The sequence below is a fragment of the Phoca vitulina genome, unplaced genomic scaffold (assembly GCF_004348235.1).
Source record: "Phoca vitulina isolate PV1807 unplaced genomic scaffold, GSC_HSeal_1.0 scaffold1, whole genome shotgun sequence".
Lineage (NCBI taxonomy): Eukaryota > Metazoa > Chordata > Mammalia > Carnivora > Phocidae > Phoca > Phoca vitulina.
Window position 1 is genome coordinate 6,571,771 of NW_022589704.1, and position 24,256 is coordinate 6,596,026.

At 44.3% G+C, this 24,256-nt stretch overlaps 1 protein-coding gene across 4 annotated transcripts in view; it reads right to left on the bottom strand.

The window, feature by feature from the left end:
* Window positions 1-209: 209 nt before the first annotated feature.
* SPP2 (secreted phosphoprotein 2) overlaps window positions 210-24,256 on the bottom strand; it is a 29,060-nt gene continuing 5,013 nt past the window's right edge. For 2 of the 4 annotated variants that reach the window (XM_032394873.1, XM_032394790.1), the window contains exons 2-8: window positions 22,586-22,783; window positions 22,360-22,484; window positions 18,224-18,346; window positions 16,975-17,082; window positions 12,203-12,257; window positions 7,734-7,831; window positions 210-1,085 (exon numbers count right to left, since the gene is read on the bottom strand). In XM_032394873.1, the coding sequence (XP_032250764.1) occupies window positions 7,761-7,831; window positions 12,203-12,257; window positions 16,975-17,082; window positions 18,224-18,346; window positions 22,360-22,484; window positions 22,586-22,667 (564 nt within the window). In that variant the 5' untranslated portion in view covers window positions 22,668-22,783 and the 3' untranslated portion in view covers window positions 210-1,085; window positions 7,734-7,760. The remainder of the gene's footprint in view (window positions 1,086-7,733; window positions 7,832-12,202; window positions 12,258-16,974; window positions 17,083-18,223; window positions 18,347-22,359; window positions 22,485-22,585; window positions 22,784-24,256) is intronic. The other 2 variants (XM_032395034.1, XM_032394958.1) reach the window with 1 other exon arrangement.

The following is a 24,256-nucleotide window of genomic DNA, read 5'->3' on the forward strand; positions in this document are numbered from 1 at the left end:
AAAGTGGAAATAAAATAAGCATATGAGAATATCCAGGAAAAATAGAGAAGATGGGGCGCAAGCCAGTTTCTAGCCTCAGCAGATGTTGAGAAGCTATAGGAAGTGGGGCAGTTTGTTATGGGAGGAGTAAGCAGTCACTCCTTTTTTTATATATATATATATTTTTTTTTTTTATTATGTTCAGTTAGCCATTGTATAGTACATCATTAGTTTTTGATGTAGTATTCAATAAATCATTAGTTGTGTATAACACCCAGTACTCATCACAAGTGCCCTCTTTAATACCCAGCACCCTGTAAATGAAGGTGCAAATAACCAATAATGTCTTTAGTGTATCATCCATTCAGGAAATAGTTCTCAGGAGCTTGTGACGTCTTCATGGAAAGCCAGGGGGATCTGACAAGGGTTTCAGTCTCGCCGGAAAGGGACTGCATTTGGATCTGTAGATTCTCACATCCTATAATCCTCCCAGGACCTGCTGCAGAAGGGCCAGGCTCCAAGAGCGTCCTCTAACTGAGGCAATTGCCAAGCGGCCTGGGAACACAGACCTCTGTCCTTGGGTACTTTCTTGGCAATATCTGTTTTGACAGAAAGCTGGCTTTGCTATATTGATGCCCTGGACTGAGAAGTCTAGAGAAAAAGAATCCACAGAGACATTTTGGTGATGGGGAGGCGACTGCCTTTCGTGCCTAATTCACCAGATGATTTATTATTTTTTAATTAAAATAAGTCACAAAAGGAAAGACACTCTTGATATCGAGCTGCCTGGACTGATTGTCTTTTTAAAAATAAGGAATTTACAATCATTGCATGTTGATCTAAAACATGCATTTGACATCATTATGCTAAGCATGGCCACTTTGTGAGTTCTTAGCTCCTAAAATCCTTAGGTAATATTAATCTCCTCATGTCATTGCTTCTTATCTAAAAATTTGATAGTTATACCTTTTTTTTATTTAATCAGGCAATGAAAAAAGAGGAAGAGTAAAGCATTTATTAAGGACTGGAACCGATCAAAAGAAAAATCACACAATTCATAAAGTATCTTTCTTCACTGGCACTTCTATTCTTTCCGATGCATTTTGCTGTGAAAAGAGAGAAGGGGGCGATTAGACTCCATGGCATGCATTCCACATTCTTGCTGTGGAGACACAGGACCCAGCACTCCTGGGTGTATTCAAAGGGAATCCAAGGGGGCACTAGAGTCTGGAGCAACTATGCGAAGTGGCCAGCTCCTTGAACAAAGAAAGGAGGTAAGAGATACCTGCAGGGGAAGGGGAGGTCGCCCCAGAAAGGAAACTCAAGTTTCAAAAAAGGAAGGGCCAGAGGGGCCCTGAGCCAAAGCTGCAGCCAGGAAAGACAGAGCCACCTGAGCTGGTAAAGGGGTAGACAGACCTCAGCTACGGCCATCTGAGGGTATGGGGCTGAAGATGGGAGTATTCATTCATTCATTTATTCATCCATTCATCTGTCCAATAAACATGTATGCATTAAGTATTGGGGATTATAAACATAAATAAGGTGTAGCCTCTATCAAAGGAAGGAAGGAAGGAAGGAAGGAAGGAAGGAAGGAAGGAAGGAAGGAAGGAAGGAAGGGAGGAAGTGAGGAAGGGAGGAAGGAAGGAAAGAAGTAGGGAGGGAGGAAGAAATCATTAACCATAAAGAAGCCATAAGAGACTAGAGTACAGTACAGTAAATGTAATTCCAGGGATACTCGTGTGCAGGAGACGCCGAGCCAGGAAAGGAGCCGAGGAGAGGGGTTCCTGGAGAAGACATGTGAGCTAGACCCCGAGGACAAGCTGGGGTGGGGTGCTTTGGCACAGCAGCAGGGACCTGGGAAGGGAGGTCAGAGCCAGACTGGGGGCCCGGGGCAATAATCAGCCATGTGACTCTTCCATGTCAGGTGGAGGCAGAGAGAAGCAGGGGACGCAGACACGGACCACACCACCGTGCAGAGGGCCCGATTCCTCCACTAGAGAGTTTAGACCCCACTCCCGACCCCACCAGTGTTAACATCACTCTGATGACACGTGGAGGTGACCTTGAGGGGAGCAAGATGGGACCATCAGGAAGATGCTGACTACACCAGGCTAGCGAAGGGACAGAGCTGGGAAACTCTTCAGAGGAAGACAGCAGAATGCAGTGGCTGGGCAGATGAGGGCAGGGAGGAGGTCCGAGAGGATTCTGTTTCAGATCTACGTGACCAGGAAGATGGGTTGGTTACAGGAGGAAGACTAATCCTGAAGGGAAGAATTCTGGTTTGAGCATGTGGCAGGATATCCAGATGGAGGCATCTGGCATGCTGTTGGTTAGGGCAGACTATGGGAAAGGAGGGTGGAATGCCCTCCCCCCGACGGATGGGCATCAAAGTGCCGGGGGTGCCTGGGATCACTGGGAAAGAGAAGACAGTGAGTAGAGGAAGAGCCAAGGCTGGAGTTCAGGGGACCACCCCCATTTGGGGCGCAGGAGGAAGAAGAGAGATCCGTGCAGAACAGAGAGAAGACGTGGCTGAGAGGAGAGCCAGGAAAGAAGCACCAAATGCAGCCAAAGTTCAGTGGGCAAAGGGGCTGGAGGCACCAGGAGGCGGATGGAGAGCAGGGCAGAACCAGTGGAGAGAGGTCCTGGGACGCAGCAGTGCACGTTGCCAGCCAAGGTCAAACAAGGTGATGCTCTGCCTCCTTATTTCAGCTTACACTGTAAACAAGTGTCCTTCTTGCAGACCATTTAGGGCCATGCTTTGGGCATTTTGGTGCTTTTTGTTGGTGATTTCGCTGTTTCCAGTGGCGCCCCCGCACGGTGCCAAGGTGGTGGCTAGGACTGTTAAGCACAGAAGGCTCTGGGGTGCCTCACGGGGAACACGTGTGTGTGCGAGGAGCGTGGTTCAGGCCTGAGGTATAGTGCCGTTGACCGTGAGTTCAATATGAACCAATAGTGGATGTTAAATAAGGTACCTTTCAACAGAAACACACATAAAACAAGGTCGTGTGCTGACCGGTTGACAAAAGGTGACCAGAGGCTCACGGGAGCCTAACCCTTACTTCCCACAGGAGCAACGGCTCAGTATTCGCTAATTCGGTGTTGGCAGCAACTTTGCAGATCATAACTACCAAGATATGAGAGTGGACTGTCCTTCCTCCTTCAGGTATGCTCAATGAAGGAGCATCAGAGCAGAGTGTAAGTGGACAGAGTCCCACACGGCTGGCTTTCCACCTCCCAAGCACTGGCTGGAATTTCCTATCTCAGACGTGGTGGGGGGGAGGTCCTGGCTCTCCCAGTGAGGGGGGGGCAGCCGTGGGAGATCATGACAGCAAGTTGTCATTCATGGGTCTGACACCCAAATATGGAAATCACTCAGCCAGCTCACTTAGGGGCCCACATTGTGGGGTCACCCCTCCTAGCTAGCTGATGATAGGTAGGTGTGTGTTAACGCTTCCAGGCAACTAGTCTTTGACTTCCAGCTGGCAGCTGCCTACCTAGCTTCACCCAACAGGTGACAGATGTAAATAATCCTTGGGCTTTTGGGGTGCATGGGTGACTCAGTCCGTTAAGCATCTGGCTTCAGCTCAGGTCATGACCTCAGGGTCTTGAATCGAACACTGTGCTGGGCTCTGTGCTCAGTGGGGAGTCTGCTTGTCCCTCTCCCACTGCCCCTCCCCTTCTCTCAAATAAATAAATAAAATCTTTAAAAAAAATAATAATCCTTGGGCTTTTGCCCTCTCCTGCTGTTTCTTAAACTTGGAGATACTGACATGAGGTAGAGTGTCACAGGGCAGGGCAAGAAAGACAGACAGACGTCAGTAGCTAAAATCCCAATCTTGGAGGCACCCGGGTGGCTCAGTCGGTTAAGTGCCTGCCTTCAGCTCAGGTTATGATCTCAGGGTCCCGGGATTAAGCCCCGTGTTGGGCTCCCTGCTCAGCGAGGAGTCTGCTTCTCCCTCTGCCCCTCACCCCACTCCTGCTCTCTCTCTCTCTCTCTCAAATAAACAAATTTAAAAAAATCTTTAAAATCCCAATCTCAACACCGCCTCTGAGAGCAAGAGCCTCTGATACCCCCGCTTCCTCATCTACAAAACAGAGAAATAATGACGAAACTTCACAGGAGTTGTTGCAAGATTTATAAAAGGCAGTGCACGGGATGGGTCCAAACACAGACCCAGGCACCCTTGAGAGTTCTGATCTTTCCTGGTGCAGGGCCCAGACACATTTGTTGAGCAAACTGACAAACTCGTGAGACCGACCCTTCTCAGCATGCAGCTGTCCACCTCAGGCCTCACTAGCAACAGCCTGCTTTGCTGCTCTGGGCACAGTTTCAGGGGTCCACAGGAATGACACTGCAACGCAAAGGAAAACGCCTCACTCACGCCGCTGTGGTTTGGGTGCACTCTGTGTGGTTTGTGGTCGTCTGGCCACTGCATAATTAAAGAGTGTGAACTAGTCCAGCTATAAAGATCATGCAAGGGCTAGATGCTCAGATAGATCCCTTACAGCGTGAGAGTTGGGACCTGATCTTCATGGCCCCTGTGTTAGAGTAGCAGATAAGAAAATATTCCAAAGCTGGTGGCCCCTTCACTCCCCTACAAGATGGACTTTCAACGGAAAGACAGAGGGAGCAGATATTCTGCCTTGAGCGCATGAAATCAGAGCCTCTGATAATAGATTATCTTTTGGCTTCAGGGTAGGGCATGAGGGCTGCAGACAAGATTGGAGTTACATTCATATTTGTTTTGCCTTTCACAAGAGAGTCCTTATCCTCCCCCAGCAGGAGGCTAGGTGGTGCTTGCTATTAGGAAAATGATAATAAAGACATTAGAAATAAAAAAAGAAAGAAAGAAAGAAAAAATTCCAAAGCTCGTGTTGAAATATTACCTTTCGCTATCTACTCCTATCTATGAAATGATTTTTTAGCAACCTGAAAGAATCCTAGAACAAGTGTTTATTAAATTACAAAAATACTTACTCAGCCCCCCTATTAAGCCAGGCTCTGAGGGTTCCGTGTTCCCTGAACCAAAGCTCCCGTCTTCGGGGAGCTCCCCCCCAGATAAATGTCATCCACAACTTGAACACAGTCATCTTGATTTGGGTCATGCATGTGTTTCTTCCTTCCTTCCTTTCAACCTGATTGAACCCTTATTATGTTCTAGACATTGTTCTTAACTTTATAGTAGTAAACTAAAATAATTAATAAGGATGACGAGGCCATGCCTCCCCAAGGAGTTCACGGTCTAGCAGGGCCAAAAACAAGTACGAAAATAATAATAAATCTTGGAAGGAAGTGAGCCGAGAGGTGAAGAGACTGGAACACGATCTCCCAGCTCCTGGTAGCAGAGCAGGTTTGGAGCCAGGTCCTCTGACTCCAGTCCCTGTGCTGGCCTTCCCAGGCTCATTTTGGGATTCTAGGAAATTCGGAGCCCAGTGGGGAAATCTGAAGGTCGCAGGAGTGCAGGGACATAACTGGGACTTAAGTCAAAGTCGATGTCCAGGTGAGGGTGGCTTTGTCGAGCCTTTCATGGGCACTGCCTTTAAAGACACATTTGGTAAGCAATCAATTTTGTTATAGAAATCAAATCAATAATTTATATTGCAATCCATGTATGTGAATATGCCCAATATAATCATATTATAAATAAATGAAATACAGACAGTTCATTGAGAATTCTATTTTGCCCCCTGAGGATGCTCTATAAAGCAAAAGGAAATGATTTAAATTTGTAAAAAAGGAATACGATGAGTCCATTTCTTCATAATGAGTAGCTTCTAGATCTCCATATGAAGCTGGTGTTTATTTTTAGGAGGCACATAGATTAAAAAGAAAACCTACCATTTGCATCTTTCATCCAATACAGCCTCGCTGGTAAATTTTCCTTCTATTTTCGTAAAATGACAGTTGACTTCTTTCAAATTCCAGTGGTTGAAAATTAATTATACTATGCTTAACTGATCTTTTTTTTAAATGACAGTCTCAGGAACCTAAAGTGAAGGATTCCGTCATCCACTCAAAAATAGTTGCCGAGTGTTTGCTGTGCGCCAGGCTCTGTGCAGGGCACTAGGCGATGGTAGCACGTGATGTGCCTGCGCCCTGCGCTTAGGGAGTCTGGTGCAGCCCGGTGGGACAGAGAGGAGATGAGCAACTGCAAGGCTCTGTGATGAGGACAATGGGAAAGGGGTCAGAGTAGACTTCCCGTGGGAAATGACAGTGCCTTGAGGCCTGACTGGTGAGGAGAGATTAGCCAGGTGGCTCTTCCATGCAGAGGTCTCAGCAGGACAAGCTATGGGATCTCAGTACTGCTGGAGCTTAGGATTGAGGCAGAGCAGAAGTGGGCAGGGGCCAGATCACCAAGGCCTTTGTGGGCCATGCTAAGGAGCTCGGACTTTATCCTGATGGTATACAGTGTTATGCAAACTAAAGTCTGTGAAGGCTCAAGCTTTGTTATTAATGTGTGTGTGTGTGTGTAAAAATGAATGTGCATTGAATCGATGTCTATAATTGCATCTGAAGATTCTTTTCAAGTGTGCCCTTTCTACTTTCAAGTGTCCCCTTACTACTTGGGAACCTTTAGAAAGACTTAGTTACATCTGCTTCAATCCCTAGTAACTGGGAATTTATATACTCGGTGATACTCAGTGCAGGTTTGGTAAACCAGGGCTCAGTCTTCAGCTCCCCACCACACTAGGGGCATATAGGCTGTTCTTCCTTTTGGCTTAGTGTCTGCCTTTTGCATACCTCTGCTTTATCCCCAAATGAAGTGAGCATTAGGGAGTTTATGTGGAAAGGATCAGAGACTCCTCTGTGTTTCAAGATAAGCTTGAGGATAGTGTGTAAGGTGGACAGCATGAGATCAGGACCTGGGGCAAGAATGTAGGCACTGGTCAGTGGTGATGGTAATGAAATGATTGGCCAAAGCCAGAGAGAATGTGTGGCCAAGATCAATAAGACTGGACCCCTGTGGATGTGGGGAGAAGAGAAAGGGGAAAGAAGAGTCAATGATGCTCTAAAATTTTGAGCTTGAGTAAATTAGATGGATGGTGACTCCCTCAATTAAGAAAGGCAGTTGAAGAAGGGGCCAGGTGAGTTCCAGGCAGTCACAGGTACCCATAGCAACTGCATCCAGTGAGCCCGGATCTCAGGACAGAGCCTGGTAAGAGATGTGTTCTCGGAAATAATTGCAGATCATTGATGAAGTCGGGTAGGTGGAAGAGATGACAGAGCAATCTGTGGAAGGAGGGGGTAGGCTAAGGACATAACACAAGTGGTCACCAGTATTTAAATTATTGATTGAGGAAAGGAAGGCAGATCTGATTTCGTGGATCTGAGGCCTGAAAGTCCAGGGTGAAAAAAGTAGACCACGAATGGGAGGTGAGCAAGGTGGGGCAGCAGCCAAAGACCACGACTGCGTGGAGAAGCTCAGTGCACAAGGAGGGAGGGAGGGCAGTTGCTGGGGTAGGGGAGCGTCAAAGGAGGGGCTGTTATGTCTGTCTGTTTGCTCTTCAACTGGACACTTGATCATGTCACTGGTGACAAATACAAAAGCCACAGGAGAAAGCTCAAGGTGTGTGGGATGGGAGAGACGACTGAGGGACAGAGTCTGGGAGGAGACCAGGCAGTGGGAAGGCGAGCAAAGATGAGAGCTGAGTGGCAGAGTTAGACATTTGAGGGCATAAGGGCAGCAGTGTGAAGGCACTCACTCCAAGCAGCTTCTATTTTTAAGTACACATTTTTAATTGTGTCCCCTTACCTTGAGGCCATTACTCAAAGCCAGCATTTATTCTTGAAGTCTGAGCCACTTGTTCGGGTACCCTCGATTCCCAGGACGGAAGATCCCTCTCAGACTCTCTACAGATGAAAGGACATATAGGCTCTGTCATTCACACCAAGGTCTGAGACAATGTGGACCCCGCAACTATGAACAGTGGGAAGAGGTGTGACTAGCATAACCAGACCCACACTGATGAGAGATGCCCAAGAACAGGACAGCTCTGTCTTCCTTACCTGGCTCTCCCTCACCCTCCCCTGTGTGATGTCACAGCTGAACCCATGCTTATTTCTCTCCATGTGTGATCTGTCCCAGCCACAACTATAAGCCTCGAGAGCAGGGACTGTCATATTTGTCTTTCAGTCCTCCATGAGACCTGCCCAGTGCTTGTGACACACATTTGGTGAAATAAATTAAATTGTTGTCTTCGAAGAAGTCTCTGAGATGGCTGCATAGCTGCATCCATGATGTTCCCAAGGCCCAAAATGTTTTTAAAATTCAGCTCTGGAATTACCTTCTGAGCCATATAAAAAGGATCAGTCACATTAATTTATATCCATAAAATATTTTTGGTCCCAAATGGCATTTTCCTAATGTAGTAGCCAGCCTCCAAGATGGCCTCCTGTATTCACACTCAGGTATTCCCCTCCCACACTGGACCAGAGCTGGTCTGTGTGACTAATAAAATACATAGTAGGGATAATACACAAATTCCAAAATTAGGTAACAAAAGACCGTGTCTTCTGTCTTGGGTGCTCTGTGTCTTGCTCATTCCCTCTCCCTCTCTCTCTCTTTCTCTCTCTCATCATTGTCTCTGGGGGAAGCCAACTGTCATGTTTTGAAGACATTCAGACAACCCTATGGAAAGGCCCACAGGGGGTGGAACTGAAGCCCTCAGTCCGAGAGCCCATGAAGAGCTGAGGCCTGCCAACAAACATGAATGATCTTGGAAGTGGATCTTTCAGACCCAGTCAAGCCTTCAAATGAGATCGCAGCCCCAGACAACATCTTATCTGCAACGTTTTTAGAGACTGCGTCAAAACCACTCGGTTAAGCTGCCTGTGGGTTCCTGACCTTCAGAAACTGTAATATAACAAACGTTCGGGGGCGCCTGGGTGGCTCAGTCGTTAAGCGTCTGCCTTCGGCTCAGGTCATGATCCCAGGGTCCTGGGATCGAGCCCCGCATCGGGCTCCCTGCTCGGCGGGAAGTCCGCTTCTCCCTCTCCCACTCCACCTGCTTGTGTTCCCTCTCTCACTGTGTCTCTCTCTGTCAAATAAATAAATAAAATCTTTAAAAAAACAACAAAAAACAAAAAACAAATGTTCGTTGTTCTAAACTGCTAAGTTTGGGGATAATTCACACATAGCAATATACAACTAATGCACCCAAGTTGGTTGTTAATTTGATTAATCACATTTATTTTGGCTATTTCCAAAATCAAATCCAAGGAAAAATATTTTCCACCACTACAGTGATTCAAAAGAATGGGCCATAGATTCTGAAGGCAATGCCAAAAAAGAAATATTCAAAAATGTCCTCAGCAATGGTCACACTGTTTGAATAACTGTATCTTCTCCCAAAGCGACAACTCAGAGGGTGTCTAAAATCTTTTTGTTTTAAATCAAGCCTCAGGGGGCACCTGGGTGGCTCAGTCAGTTAAGCATCCGACTCTTGGTTTCGGCTCAGGTCACGATCTCAGGGTGGTGAGATCCAGCCGCACATCAGACTCTGGGCTCAGCTCAGAGTCTGCTTGGGATTCTCTCTCCACCCCTCCCCCCTGCTCTTGATATCTCTCTCTCTCTCTCTCTCTCATAAATAAATAAAATCTTATAAAAAATAAGTTAAAAAATAAAAATAAAAAATAAATCAAGCCTCAGATTATAAGCCCCAGCACTTCAAATAAATTATAGTATGCCTAGTGAGGATCAAACATTGAGCTCAATGAAATATTAATGTCTGTGTTATTCATTTTAATGAGGAACTCCAAAATAGGGTGAAATTCACAACTCTTCTGGGAGACAGCATTGCAAAAACAAAAGCTGGAGAGTGTGACAGGTCTATATCAAAGTCCTATCTCTGCCACTCACAACCTGGATCCAAGTCCCATGTTGGCCGTGTAGCCTTGGACACACTACAGATACTCACTAAGCCTCAGTTTGCTCATCTACAGAATGGGAAGGAACACAGTGCTGCCTCACAGGATGGTTGTGAAGAGAAAGCTGTGTCAAGCAATTAGCAGAGTTAAGTGTCTTGTGTATGATATAAGCACCAAGAGTTATTGTTCATTTCTTCTATAGAAGCAGGTCATAGGACACCTGGTTCACAGATCTATGCTGAAAATTAAATGAGAGGGAAACTGATCTGTAAAAGGGAGGAACTACATTACCGTTAACTTCACTTGCTGGTCCCAAAGTACCGTTGAGGGTGGAGGGCAACGAGGGGTTCAAGAGAGTTTGAGCTTTTTCAGAAAATGCCCCAAAGTGAGGCAGGAGGAAAGGTCAATGCTGATATCCTGAACCAGATTTGCTATTTTGATTCCTGCTAACATTTAAGTGAGTTGTGATGCCTCAAGTTTACCGTTTCAGTGATTTGCAAAGCAAGTTTATGCAGTACTGTTCTCTTCATTTTCATTTAAAATCGTTCTTATTTCAGGGGTTAATCTACTATGAAATCATTTCAGCAGACTCTGGCTTGATCCGAAAGCATCTGTTGGTGTTGTATGGAAGAAAGTAGGACTATTTACCAAGTGACCGTTCATACAATTCACTTCTGGATTTATCAGAAATGAGACCTGTAATACAGGAACAGTCATAAGGCAAGGCCCTTCTCTCCACTCAGAATGTTCCGTGATCTTATTATTGATGCCCCCAATATACCTCTTAAGCAAGGAAGCAATGGAAGATCACCAAACAGTTTTGCTGCCATCAGCACCAATAAGGAAAAACCTCAGGAAAGTAAAAATGTCTCCTAACCCAATCCCACTTCAAATGAGAGGCCACACAAAAAGGAAAGAAAGGAGGGCCCCCTCTCCCCCAAACAAGCCACTTAAAGCAATGGTCAGCTCTCATCACATGGCTGGAAGATAACAGAATTCAACCTCAATCACTAGATGAGCTTTAGTCTAGACAGTCCAGCCACACATTATTGCACACCTGGGTCCTGTAAGTTGGGCTGTGCACCCAGGATGAAACAAGCATGTTCGAGTTAGGGGACCCTCTCAAGATGTAATCCAACATCCGCCCTGTTTATTTGACACATGGGGCCATCAGATGGAATCATGTACGGAAAATCTCTGTATAAATATAAAGGGATACCTAAATGATAAGTTGTATCTTTGTTGCCTAATGGAAAGAAAGGAACAAAAACAAATAATCCAGTCAAGAAATGAGCAGAGGACATGAACAGACTCTTCTCCAAAGAAGACATACAAATGGCCAACAGACACATGAAAATATGCTCCACATCACTTGTCATCAGGGAAATACAAATCAAAACCACAATGAGATACCACCTCACACCAGTTAGAATGGCTAAAATTAATAAGACAGGGAAAAACAAAAGTTGGCGAGGATGTGGAGAAAGGGGAACCCTCTTACATTGTTGGTGGGAATGCAAGCTGGTACAGCCACTCTGGAAAACAGTATGGAGGTTCCTCAAAAAGTTGAAAATAGAGCTACCCTATGACCCAGCAATTGCACTCCTGGGTATTTACCCCAAAGATACAGATGTAGTGAAAAGAAGGGGCACATGCACCTCAATGTTCATAGCAGCAATGTCCACAATAGCCAAACTGTGGAAGGAGCCGAGATGCCCTTCAACAAATGAATGGATAAAGAAGATGTGGTTCAAATATACAATGGAATATTACTCAGCCATCAGAAAGGATGAATACCCACAATTTGCATCAACTTGGATGGAACTGGAGGGGATTATGCTAAGCGAAATAAGTCAATCAGAGAAAGACAATTATCATATGGTTTCACTCATATGTGGAATATAAGAAATAGCGCAGAGGATCATACGGAAGGGAGGGAAAACTGAATGGGAAGTCATCAGAGGGAGACAAACCATGAGAGACTCTTGACTCTGGGAAACAAACTGAGGGTTGTGGAAGGGGAGGTGGGTGGGGGGATGGGGTAACTGGGTGATGGGCATTAAGGAGGGTACATGATGTGATGAGCACTGAGTATTATACACAACTAATGAATGATTGAACACTACATCAAAAACTAATGATGTACTATATGTTGGCTAATTGAAATTTTTTTTAAAAAGGTCAAAAAAAAAAAGAAAGGAACAAAAATAAAAGAAAATGTTTATTTTCTGGAATTAGTATAATGTTCAAAGGTTATGTATCGATGTTTCCAGTTTTAAATGACTCACTAACAGAGCTTTAATATGAAGTTGTTTCAAGAAAAAAAATCATTAAAAAGAACAGATCTCAACTTACCACGCGGATAGTTGTTTCTCCATCTAGAGGATCCCAATATGTCCCCCAAAAACATCTAAATCAATGTAGGCATCGGGATATATCAACACATGAAAGAAAGAAGGAGACACTGTAAAATATGCAAATATTATCTGGAGGACTCTGATGCATTACATAATTCATTGTTAATGAAATAAGGCAACATATTTTATTAAATAACTTTACATGGAGTCAAACGTGTGTCTAAGAAAGCACATGGGAAGAGTAACTTACATGAAGTTTAAATTGCCTAAAAAGTTTTCCACTGGACTCAGAATGTGCTCCCAAATATTAGGGACCAGAAAGATGGAACCTTTTATGTGGACTTGCAAATAGATTGCATTTAGATCAGATGTGGAGGTTTCCTGTCTATGAAGTTCCCATAATGTGTTCAGTTTGGAAAAGGCTTGCACAAGTAGTCTTCAGGAAGCCACTGAAAGCCATAACAACATAAGTCCACACAAAAACTCGCACATGAATGCTCACTGCATCATTATTTATAATAGCCAAAAAGTGGAAGGAACCCAAATGTTGATCAACTGATGAATGGATAGATCAAACATAGTATATCCGTACAAACACTAAAGAGGAACAAAGTTCCAATATATCCTACAACAGGTATGAACATGATACTTAGTGAGATAAGCCAGTCACAAAAGGATACATAATTCCATTTATATCGAAATGGCCAGAATAGGCAAATCTGTAGACCCAGACAGTAGATGAGTGGTTGCTGGGGGCTGGAGGAATGAGGAACACACAATGGGGGCTCTTGGGGATGAGGTGTCTTTTCGAGGAGATGAAAACGTTCTGGATTTAGATAGTGGTGACGGTTGTACCACCTTATGAATATACTAAAAACCACTGAACTGGACACATTGTAAGGGTGAGTTATATACTATGTGGATTATAACCCAATAAAGGTGTAATTTATGAAAGGTGGCAGGGGGAAGGGGGAACACATGACCAAAGCCAAGCCAACGGGAATCATGTCAAGAGGCATCTCCAGGAAAACTAGAGAGAAATGCTCCCTTTTCCTCCTAAGTTTAAAGGATCTGAATCTGGAGTACATTGTGACCCTGCTTCCTGCTACAAGGAGAAAGTTCATCTGCAGTAAGAGAGGGAGAGGAGAAGGGGGTGGGGTGGGGCAGTGCAGAGGGGGAGGGGGGAGGGGGAGGGAGGGGGACAGAGGGGGAGAAATAAATGTGGCACAGGTGGTGTTGAACACTCCTAAATTAACTGGTCCTTGAGGCCAACTCTTCCCAGTCCTTTCTGGGAATGTGATCCAGGGACTTATCCCACTGGAGCTTAGGCGACTTGTAGTTGAATTCCTATCATTGGAAATGGAACACAGTAAGTAAATCAAATGCCTGTCACCTCCCCTTCCCTGAGCTCAGAATTCCATATTAGTTCTTCTTCCTCTTTCTCCCTTTGGACTGTTTCTAGGTCTCTTTGCTAAAGCCTTAGCCCGATCTCATCCCATCTACTCCAAACCAGGGTTTGTCAAAAGTCAAGTTCACTCGTCAACCTATAGGTGTTAGCATCACACGCTGGATGGGGACGAAACCACAAAGTGTTTGGCTGCGTGCTCCTGTCCTGTCCAGAGCCCTTTATCCTCTCTCTATTTCACTTTCAAAATTAACACATATAATGGAAACTACCCTCAACACAGATATGCATTTGGTTAAGGAGAGAAGAATATTAGCAAATTTAGAAACTTTTTTCCTCAAATTTCCTTACAGCTTTTATCCTTTTAAATATCATGTAAAGGGGAGTGCCTGGGTGGCTCAGTTGTTAAGCGTCTGCCTTCGGCTCAGGTCATGATCCCAGGGTCCTGGTATCAAGCCCTGCATAGGGCTCCCTGCTCAGCAGGAAGCCTGCTTCTTCCTCTCTCACTCCCCCTGCTTGTGTTCCCTCTCGCTGTGTCTCTCTCTGTCAAATAAATAAATAAAATCTTTAAATTAATTAATTAATTAATTAATTAAATAAAAATCATGTAGGGAAAAATCCAAACTTCATATATGCAGCAGTTTCTTGCATTATATCCTTAGGAGATATTTTCCATTTGATCAAAGTCCTTATTCTTCATATTTTGGATTTTTAGTCTTATTCTCCATGGCTTACACCTTTCTTCACATTAAGTTCCTTTCCCTGGAAATTTTTCTAGAACCTACATATGTTTTTCAAATGATCTTCATTTTCACTACTCCAGGATTTTTTTTTTATTTCTTCTATTTCCTACTTCCAGCAATGATTTACTTGTTTGATGACTAAATTCATCCTAGTCTATTCTCTTTTATGTTTGTAATATCACTGCTTATTTCACCGAAAATGGTTAACAGCTGTTCTCTTTCCTTTTTTTTTTTCTGTTTCGTATAAGAAATTTATTTCAGAGTTTCCAGGAATTACTTGAAATCTCCATCTGCTTTCTTCTTCTTCCTTTGAATTACAGCATTCTTTAATTTAAGGAATTCTTTTTTTTTAATTTGCTTGTAATTCTTTACAATTTCCTAATCTTTGAGGAACATCCACCTGAGAGTTTATTTTAAAATATTGTTTGTTTCAAGGGCCAATTTAACTTAATGTCAGAATCTTCTTACAAAACTCAGATTGGAAGAGAAGTGCATAGTCCTCACTATGCAATGAGAAAGTTGCAACAGATTTGTGGGCTATGCGATCAGAATCAACTTCCCAAATCAGAGATGGAAGAGGGGTTAAATGGGGAGAGGGCAGTTACTGAATTCAGTTCAATGTGTTAAAGGTTATAGAATGAACTAGAATCCATTTCTCAACACTCACTACTAACTCCTGGCACTGGCTAGAGTTCCCTCACCTGTCCTTCCAGCCTCCGAGAGCCCTCTCCTGCTTTTAGCCAATAGGCCTATTGCCATTGGAGTGAAGCCAGAGATCCTAGACATGACCCCTGAGGTCCATCCTGACTTCCTCTCCAGATCAACCCTTATGCCTCTGTCCCGTATTTTGCTCATTGCGGTCATAATGATTTCTGTCCATTCCAACCCAACCAGCTTCTCATGCATCAGTGAATTCTTTCATGATCCCCTTGTGTTTAGAGTCACTCTTCCTCCCTCCCCTCCATACCTGTCCTCTTTGTCCTGATGGAAGTTCTTGATGTGAATGTCAGGTCCCCCAGGGAAGCTCTCCTGCACCCAGATGAGATTCTGTCCTCTTGACATGTGCCCCCACATGCTGGCCTGGTAGTCAGGATCACTCCTGCTGAATGGACCCCCCACTAGTCTACAAACTCCTCGGGGGCTAGGATTGCTTGTCTCACCCCTCACTGTCTCCCTGGCTTTTCCCATATAAGCCACAAAATCAATATGAACAAAATGTTTGTGAAACACTGGGCTTGGTACTTGTCATTTCTGGATTAGCCAGGCCATGAGCGTGTGAGTGTGTCGGTGAGGAAACACACCTCACTTCCTAGATGCTTCAGTGGAGTCTAGAAAAGGAGGCCCTTCGTACTTGCCCTAACACCCAGGAACTAGATCCTGAAACCATGGCTCCATGGAAAGCCCAGAAACCACCTGTGGATTGATCCTCAAAGGTGCCAGTGTGCACGAGATCAATCAAATACTTCTGTGGAGAAGGTCCTAGCACCTGGACTTAGTCATCCTACACCTGTCAAACCGTCCCCTGTCATGGGAGCTCCTAGCCATTAGCTTCCTCATGTCCTAGCCCTACAAATGGACTTCCACGCGAAATATTTAAGGTGTGAGTATATTCATAATATAGGAACATTAATTTTTATATAGAATTATTGAAGGTGAATTTCCTTTACTCTTTTAATGTAATTTTTGCCTACAGAATGAAATCTTGAAAAACTGAGTAAAAATCTGAGTAGAGAAAGATTGTCATTGGACAGATCCAGCTGTACCATGGTAGAAATATTTTTAAATACCAGTCAAAAATGTTATCTCATCTTGAATAAATAATGTAACAATTATGTTTTTATGCCTAGTTGGAGTCAAGAGGTTTCCTCCTCATATCATATTCTTGACCCTCTCTTCCTCCATTCAACAAGCATTTACTGAACATTTACCCTGTATCAAACATTGTCCTAGACCCACAAAAACTAACACTCTTTGCCCTCAGGAGACATACATTCTAGTAAGAAAAGCAGTTAATAAGTAGACAGACAAATAAATACCTAATATATGTTCAAGTCAGAAATTTACATATTGTTAATTTTACAGAATGATTGCAAATCAATTTCAACACATTTGGGGTGGGGGAAGCCAGGTCCTGCCATTCACCAAGCATCTCTTGTGGACCAGATGCTGGACCAGGTCTTTCTTGTCCACTAACTTACTCAATTCTCTCTACATTATCTCTCTTTTACTTTTGGCATCTCACAGATGAAGAAGCAGCAGATCATGGAGTCAAGCACCCTGACCTAGACTGCGGAGCTGCTGAATGGTTTTGAACACTAGTCCGACAAAAATGCCCCTCCCCCTTCCCTCCACTAAACCACAGGGTCAGGGAGCTGCATACTTAGATCTAAATCTTTACAGATTTGCCAACTATTGCTTTAAGCTCTCTGTTTCCAAATCTCTGGGAAATAAAGACAGAGTGGGAGAGAGAGAAGAGGTTGGAGAAGTAGGGGAGACTCCAGCCGAGTCAGCAGAGCTGTACTCGCCCCTGCCTGGGTGATGTTCCCGTGACTCTATCACACCAGTCTGATTGTCACAGACCCACACAGATGGTTCTGGAGGACACCAAGCCCCTGGTCCTACCTCTTCGCTGCTGTTAGACTCAGAGCTGGAGGACCAGTGGCAGCGAACCCACACGTCCTGCACTTGCTCGGCAGACATCCGCACCGTGCTTCTGCAAATAGCTGAGGGCTGGAAGAGAAAACACTGAGTTCAATCCTCAGCAGCTCATAGAAAGGGTTAGGACCTATGTGAGAGACCAGGCGATACCGTAAGGCCTGCCAGAACGATGCAAACAGAAAGAAAAAATTCACAGAGGCATTTCATGTTTCCAAAATGAAAATTTCTCAAGACTGAAGCAGAAACAAATGAAATATTTAAAGATCTGCTAGGCATTTGGTGTATCACGAGTCCCCCAGGAGAGCAACCATTTCCTCCAGGAGCACAGAGTGGGCTGCCCCGAAGTTTCCCAGTGGAACAAAAGGAAGTGGGAAGAGCCCAGAGGACTTTGTTCCCTACTTTGACCTCAGATTCTGTTAGGAACAGCTGCTGTGACACTTGGGTTTGAGTCCTTCATAAAACAGTCTCAGAGAAAAGTCTCATGAAAACAACAAAACAAAGGATTCCCTTTTCAGAATTTACACTCTTGTGAAGGGACCCTGACATAAAGTGACTCATCAAGTAACAAACTCATAAAGTAACAAAACCCGAGAACTCATACATCTGAACACAAACACCCTGGAGAGCAAGTGTTGGATGGTGGCACTAACCAGATCCACCAGACCCCTGCCCATGGATGGTAACCAAGTGTTGGGCCCTGCTCTGGTCACCGGGGATACAAAACTGAACATACCATGGTCCTGACCCCATGGAGCCCAAGCCAGTGAGGAGGAAGGGGGCAGATATCATACAACAGTCAACTACAAAATAATGCAACTCACGCCAAGAGCACAGTTGGCATTTTAGATTCATTTAAAACAGAATTTGAAACATCTCTGGAATTTGCCTTTGGGATTGGCCTCTTTGTATTCACTTTGCCTGGAACCATCATTCTACCCATTTCAAGAAGCAGGAAACTGAGGCAACAGGGCTTAAAGAATTTGCCAGGATCAGTCAAGACCACAAATTCTAGAGCCCAAGTCCTCAACCACTGAGCCACACTGCCCCTTCCCCGGGAGAACACAGTATGGACACAGCTCGTGCCTCCCAGTGTGGCCAGATGCCAGGCAGGGGCCAAGGTCTCCTTATGACTTGGAACAGCTCCAGGTCACGGAAGAAGCGAGGCACTTCGTCCTGCTACTTTCTGGGATATGGCGTTTCCTGCCATACTTACCATGTAGTAGACCCTTTGGAAGTCACAGGTAGCGGGGTCTTCTCCAGAATCTCTCCTGCATGTTGTCTCCCGAATGCCAAACTCTAAGTCCATGTTCAAGCTGTCCTGATCCAGAATGTTGACCTTCACAAAGAAAAAGCATCAGTGTGCCTTGGTGAGATGCTGAAGTTTACAATGCTACAAATGTTTCTCCCTGCACAATGAGACAAAGTTACAGACTCCTTCATGGTGAAAGCTGTTAAGTGGTTTTAGCAATCCCCAGTTCCACCCCCTCAGTCTGAGACCAGAAGTGCTTTTCTAAAGGTGCATAATACTTCATTTAAAAAAATGGAACCAGAACTTAGGTGTCTGAACTGCAAGGTCGATGTTACTTCTGATGACTTAATTTACAGTTGATCTTCATGATTCAGAGATTCCATTTTTGCAAATGTGCCTACTCACTAAAATGTATTCATAATCCCCAAAATCAATATTCAGGGTCCCTTTGCAGTCATCCACAGACAAGTGCAGAGTGGCAAAGAACTTGAGTTGCCCCGTGCACATGTTCCTAACTGAGATCAGACAAGGCAGCGCTCTGCCTTCTCGCTTCTGCTGTCATACTGTAGACAAGTGTCACTTTCATGGTTTATTTTGGACCATGTTTTTCTCATTTTTGTGAGGTTTTTTTCTTGGTGATTTTATTGTTTCAAATGGCCCCCAAGTGTAGTCCTAGAGTGCTGTCCGTGCTCTTAAGCACCAGAAGGTCTGGATGTGCCACATGGAGAGAACACATGTGTTAGACCAGGAGCAATCGTTCAGTATATACTAATTTAGACCAGGAGCAATGGTTCCATATGTACCAATTTAGTGTGCATGGTGATTTTATAGAATACAACTACCACAAATAATGAGAATCAACTGTATTTTTAAGGGTCATTTTCCTAAAAGAATGTCCCCATAATTTCTTAATAATCCCTGAAATAAGAAATGAAGTGATAAGTACATCTCTGCTGTACAGGGCTACCCCATCCTGCTTCCTGTTTGATCAGTTGTGGTCCATAAATGAGTTCACACAGTTGTCTACTCCCTTCCACCAAGGGTGGGATCCTGGGGGAAACTTCCAAACTTCGTGATGAATCTGTGATGCTCTGATGACACGGAAGTCCCGTGACTTAATGAGCGCCCACAGTGTGTCCAGCCCCAAAGGCAGAGCAGGGAAGACTCCATGCAGCTTAGGTTCCAGCTTAGATTACATACAGCCGCACAGTAAACACCTTAAAGAGAAGTAAGCAAGGTCGTTCTAGAAGGTTATGGTGTTATGAAGGAACAAACAACATGGTAATGGGGGTGGAGAAGAAGAAGTAGCTGCTGTAGAGAAAGTGCCAGAGAAATCCTCCCGAGGAAGAAATATTTGCCGCTGAGGCTTATAGAATGGGAAAGAGCCCATCATGTGTGGAAAAAGCAGGGCCAATGTCCTGGGGCAGAATAAGTCCTGCTGTTGTGGCTGGAGCAAATGAACAAGAGGAGAACCATACACTATGATGTGTGAGAGTCAGGGTGTGTCACGTAATTTATGGTCCTGTCACCCATGGGACGGTGTTTAGATTTCATTCTCATTGCAACGGGAAGTTCTCAGAAGAATTTAAGAGCTAAGATAAAAATCACCACGGCTGCTGCAAAGAGACCACACTGCAGCAGGAACAAGATGGCAGCAGGGAGGCCAGATGGGAGCTGCCATGGCCCAGTACCCGACCACAGCCCCCAGACTCCAAAACTCTCGTCCCTTTCAGTCCTTGAGCCCACCTTGTGACAAAGCTGAGTCAGCACACATTCAACCAACTTCCCAGTGAGGAGAGGGTGGGGAGAACCCTCCGTGAGCACAGAGACCGCTCACACGTTGGGAAGGATGGGCACAGGTAGAACACTGCATTTGGAAATAAGTGACAAACTCCAAGCCTGGGATGGGGGACCTTCATGTCCCCTTCTAACACTGGGGAAGAGTGCTCATAGAAGTAAAATTTTCTGGAAACAAGTAAGACTAAAATTTCAGCCTCAACAATATTTATTACCGCATTTATTCATAATTTTAAAATATTGGATAATAAATCTGAGCTTCATAAAAAAATAAAGCCCTCTTCTGCCAGAGTGCATTGTTGGGGCCCTCCACCTAGATAGTGCTCCAGCAATTTCCCTCAAAGCAATCCAATGAAAACAAACTGACAAGACAAAGGCTTAGTTAAAATGATGAAAATGTGGGATTCTTTTGAGTACAGATAATTTTATTGAACTATGAGATGAATTTGCAACTTTTCTTTGCTTCTTTAAGCACTCTGTTCAGAATAAGGAGAAAAGCCTAATGGTTTTGCTTTTTCATTCAAACTCACTTTCAATCCGCTAATTTCCACTCTGTGTTATTTGAAAAAGGTGGGACAACCTAAATGCTTGACAGTAAGGAATCAACTAGGTAAAATCCCAAATCCAGCATTGTTGCTGAAGTAAACTGTGGGACTTTATAATTGATGTTACGCTGTGCTCCTGTTTTTCTTTTTAAAAACATGTTTTATACCAATACATGGAAAGGATCCAAAAAGGCCTTATCCCACACGCTCATAGTGGATGTCTCAGAGGAATGGATAATGGATAATATTTTTGCTTTTTTCTTTCTTGTTATATTTTCTGACATTTTATAATGAGCATATTTTGGTATTTTATTCCAAAAAGAAACAAAAATGGCCGAGCAATAAAAACCCATAACAAATTCCTTCGGGTGATTATAATGGTTAATTTTATGTGTCAATTTGACTGGGCCACGATGCTCAGATATTTGGTCAAACGCTCTGGATATTTCTGTGAAGGTGTTTTTTGGATGGGACTAACATTTTATTTTTTTAAAAAGATTTTATTTATTTATTCACAAGAGATGGGGGGAGGCAGAAGGAGAAGCAGACTCCCCACTGAGCAGGGAGCCAGACGCAGGACTCCACCCCAAGACCCTGGGATCATGACCTGAGCTGAAAGCAGACACTTAACCACTGAGCCACCCAGGTGCCCCGGGACTAACATTTTAAACTGGTGGATTTGAGTAAAGCAGCTCATCCTCCTTAATGTGGGTGGGCCTCATGCAATCAGTTGAAGGCCTGGATAGAACAGACTGTCTTTTTCCTGAGTGGGAAGGGATTCTGCCTGCAGACTTCCTTCAGACGTGAACTGCAAGAATCAGTTCTTTCCTGGGCCTCCAACCTGTCAGCCCACCCTGCAGATTTTGGATTTACCAAACCTCCACATAGTATAAGCCAATTCTTTACGATAAATCTCTAACTCATTCTCCTCCCTCTCCCCCCACATCTCTCTCTCTCTCTCTCTCTCTCTTTCACACACACACACACACACGCACATATATACACACATTCTATTGGTTCTGCTCTGAAGAAGCCTGGCTGCACAGAACTCTCATTCGTAGGACCTGTGAGTTTACAGAACCTCTCCCACCTCCCATCTTAGCACCCACTAGCCTGGGGCAATTTCTGTTCTTACCGCGCCTGGACAGTGAGTAAGCCTCGAAGTCACCTGCAGACATAGGAGGGGAAGGTGACTCGCTCTCCAGGCCCCTCATTTCCTTTGAAGCGAATTTCTGCATTTCTTTCTTTGCCAATCACAGACCAAGTCATTGGAAGCTCAAGAAAATTCACATTTCCCCAAGCTAACAGGAAACAGACCATTACCAAATTGACAAAGGAAGGTGGGATTTCTTGGGCTTAAAAGCCGGAATTTATTGCCTCTAGGTATGAGGAGCAGGACTGCTGAAATCAAAAAAGCCTCATTTCTAATAAACGAGCTCTTACTAAAACATCTCAAGAGGAACCATGGGGGCTGCGGATACAGAAGCAGGGCGCATGCAGGGCAACATCTGGAAATGGGAAGCCAGGCCAGAGGGTAGATACTCCAGAAGAATTCTGCATCAAAAGTGGCTTGGAGGGCCTTAGGACAGTAACTGTTATTAAATTCCTTCTCTGTCCAAAAACAGTACGAAAGAGAGGACTAGCTATTATCTTTTTAAACTGGAAAAGTGTTTAAAGTGTACCCAACAGACAGAAAAAATAAATAACAGAAAGCAGTATATATAAAGAGGAATCAAGAAGATATAATAATGCACTTACTCTTTTTACAGAGCTTCTGAACGCCCGAAACAGATACGGGCTCAGGGACTGGGAATTCACTTTTGCCACGGACGCACGGAGGGCCTCCCTCAAGGAGGACGAGTCATAGTCATACACCGGGAAACCTGGACCCACAAGCACACGGGGACACAGTGAGACAAAGCACGGGGGCCAGCACGGCGCCACAGCATTTGGGGCAGGGGGTCCGTGTCTTTGAGTTGCTTACCTGCGCAAGACGGGTAGTTCATTCCAAGCACAAACACGATCAATATCTTCATCATCATCTTCTCCGTTCTGGGAAGAATCATTTTAATTCAGAGGCAGCGAGATCGTTCCTATGCGTTTGGGGGTGACAAGTCCAGCTGAAAGCAGCTCTTTATCAACTGGGACCTGGCTTGCTCTCTCTGACTGGAGCAGTCTACAGCTTAAACAGAAACAATTGATCCTGGGGTCAATATTCACTGCTGGCTCTTCCTATGGAAAAGTTCCAGTTTGAGGCTACTTTTGAAGTTTTGACCTCAAGATGGGACTTTAGCCCACGGCGAAAGACATCAAGAGGCTCAGGACTCTGTGTGCGCAGTTTGTTTTTCTCTATTTTAATTTCATCCACATGTACTGTTTATTTCTCTTTATTTTAATGACATTTTTAGAAGGGAGGGGAGATGTAATCTTATTTTCAGCAAAACCGTGAATTTTAAACTGTTGTCTGTTTAGTTCTCTCTTGTGTTTCTGAAGATCTTGTAGTTGACTGTGTGTGAAAATTGTGTGGTTATTTCAAGATGTTTTTGGAAATCATGATCGTAAAGGAGAGGACTTCATATATAGGACCTAAATAGGTCAAGCACTGTGTACGTAACTGTCAACCAGCCTTCTCTGCTAATGGAAATTTTTGCCCTTCACCTGAATGATAAGGCCTTTGTGCGTTGATGATTCTCACGTGCTATAAAAGCCCACCATACCTGGGGAATATTAAAAAGGAGAGATGATTTATAGTAAATAGTGTGTGTTATGAGCAGGTCGCTGTGTTCTCATCCTTCAAGTTCATGCAGGAGAAGCTGTACTGTGCTGTGGCTCAGAAAGACCTAGCCTGGAATCTTGGCTCCACACTCATCAAGTGTCTGCCCTTGGGCATGGTGCTTGATGCCTCAACTTCCACATCTGTAAAATGGGCATAAATAGTAAGATATAAAGTGTGTTATTAATCGGAGTTCTCCAGAGAAACAGAACCAACAGGGTGTTTAGAGAGACAGACAGACAAACAGAGGGAGACAGAGACAGAGAGAGAGAGATTTGTGTTAAGGAATTGGCTCACACAATGGTGGAGGATTGGCAAGTCTAGAATCTGCAAGGTGGGCCAGCAGGTGGGAGACCCAAGGAGGGTTGCAATTCAAAGCAAAGGCAGTCTGCTGCCACAATTCCTTCCTGCTCCGGGGAGGTCAGTTTCTGTCTATTGATGCCTTCAACTGATTGGATGAGGCCCACCCACATTTTATAGAGACTATCTACTTTATTAAAATGTTAATCTCATTTGAAAATATTTTTGGAGAAACATCCAGAAAAAAATGTTCAACCTAGTATCTGGGCACCACGGCCAAGGTGATTCATAAAATTAACCATCACATAAGGATTAAATCACTAACACTTGGAAGAACCCTTGACCAATTAATTGCTCAATAAATGGTAAATGCTAGTAAGAATGGAATTCAATATATACTTTCTCACATCTGTTATGTATAAGGCAACAGGTCCAGAGAATAGCTCAAATGAACAAATGAGCTAGATCACCCTGCTTACACAAGGCAAATATGAGTGCCAGCAAGGGAAGTATCCATTGCTGTAAGAGTTCTTGGCAGTTCACTCACTCCTCCTGACCTCACTCCCAGGTGGGTGTGTGTCT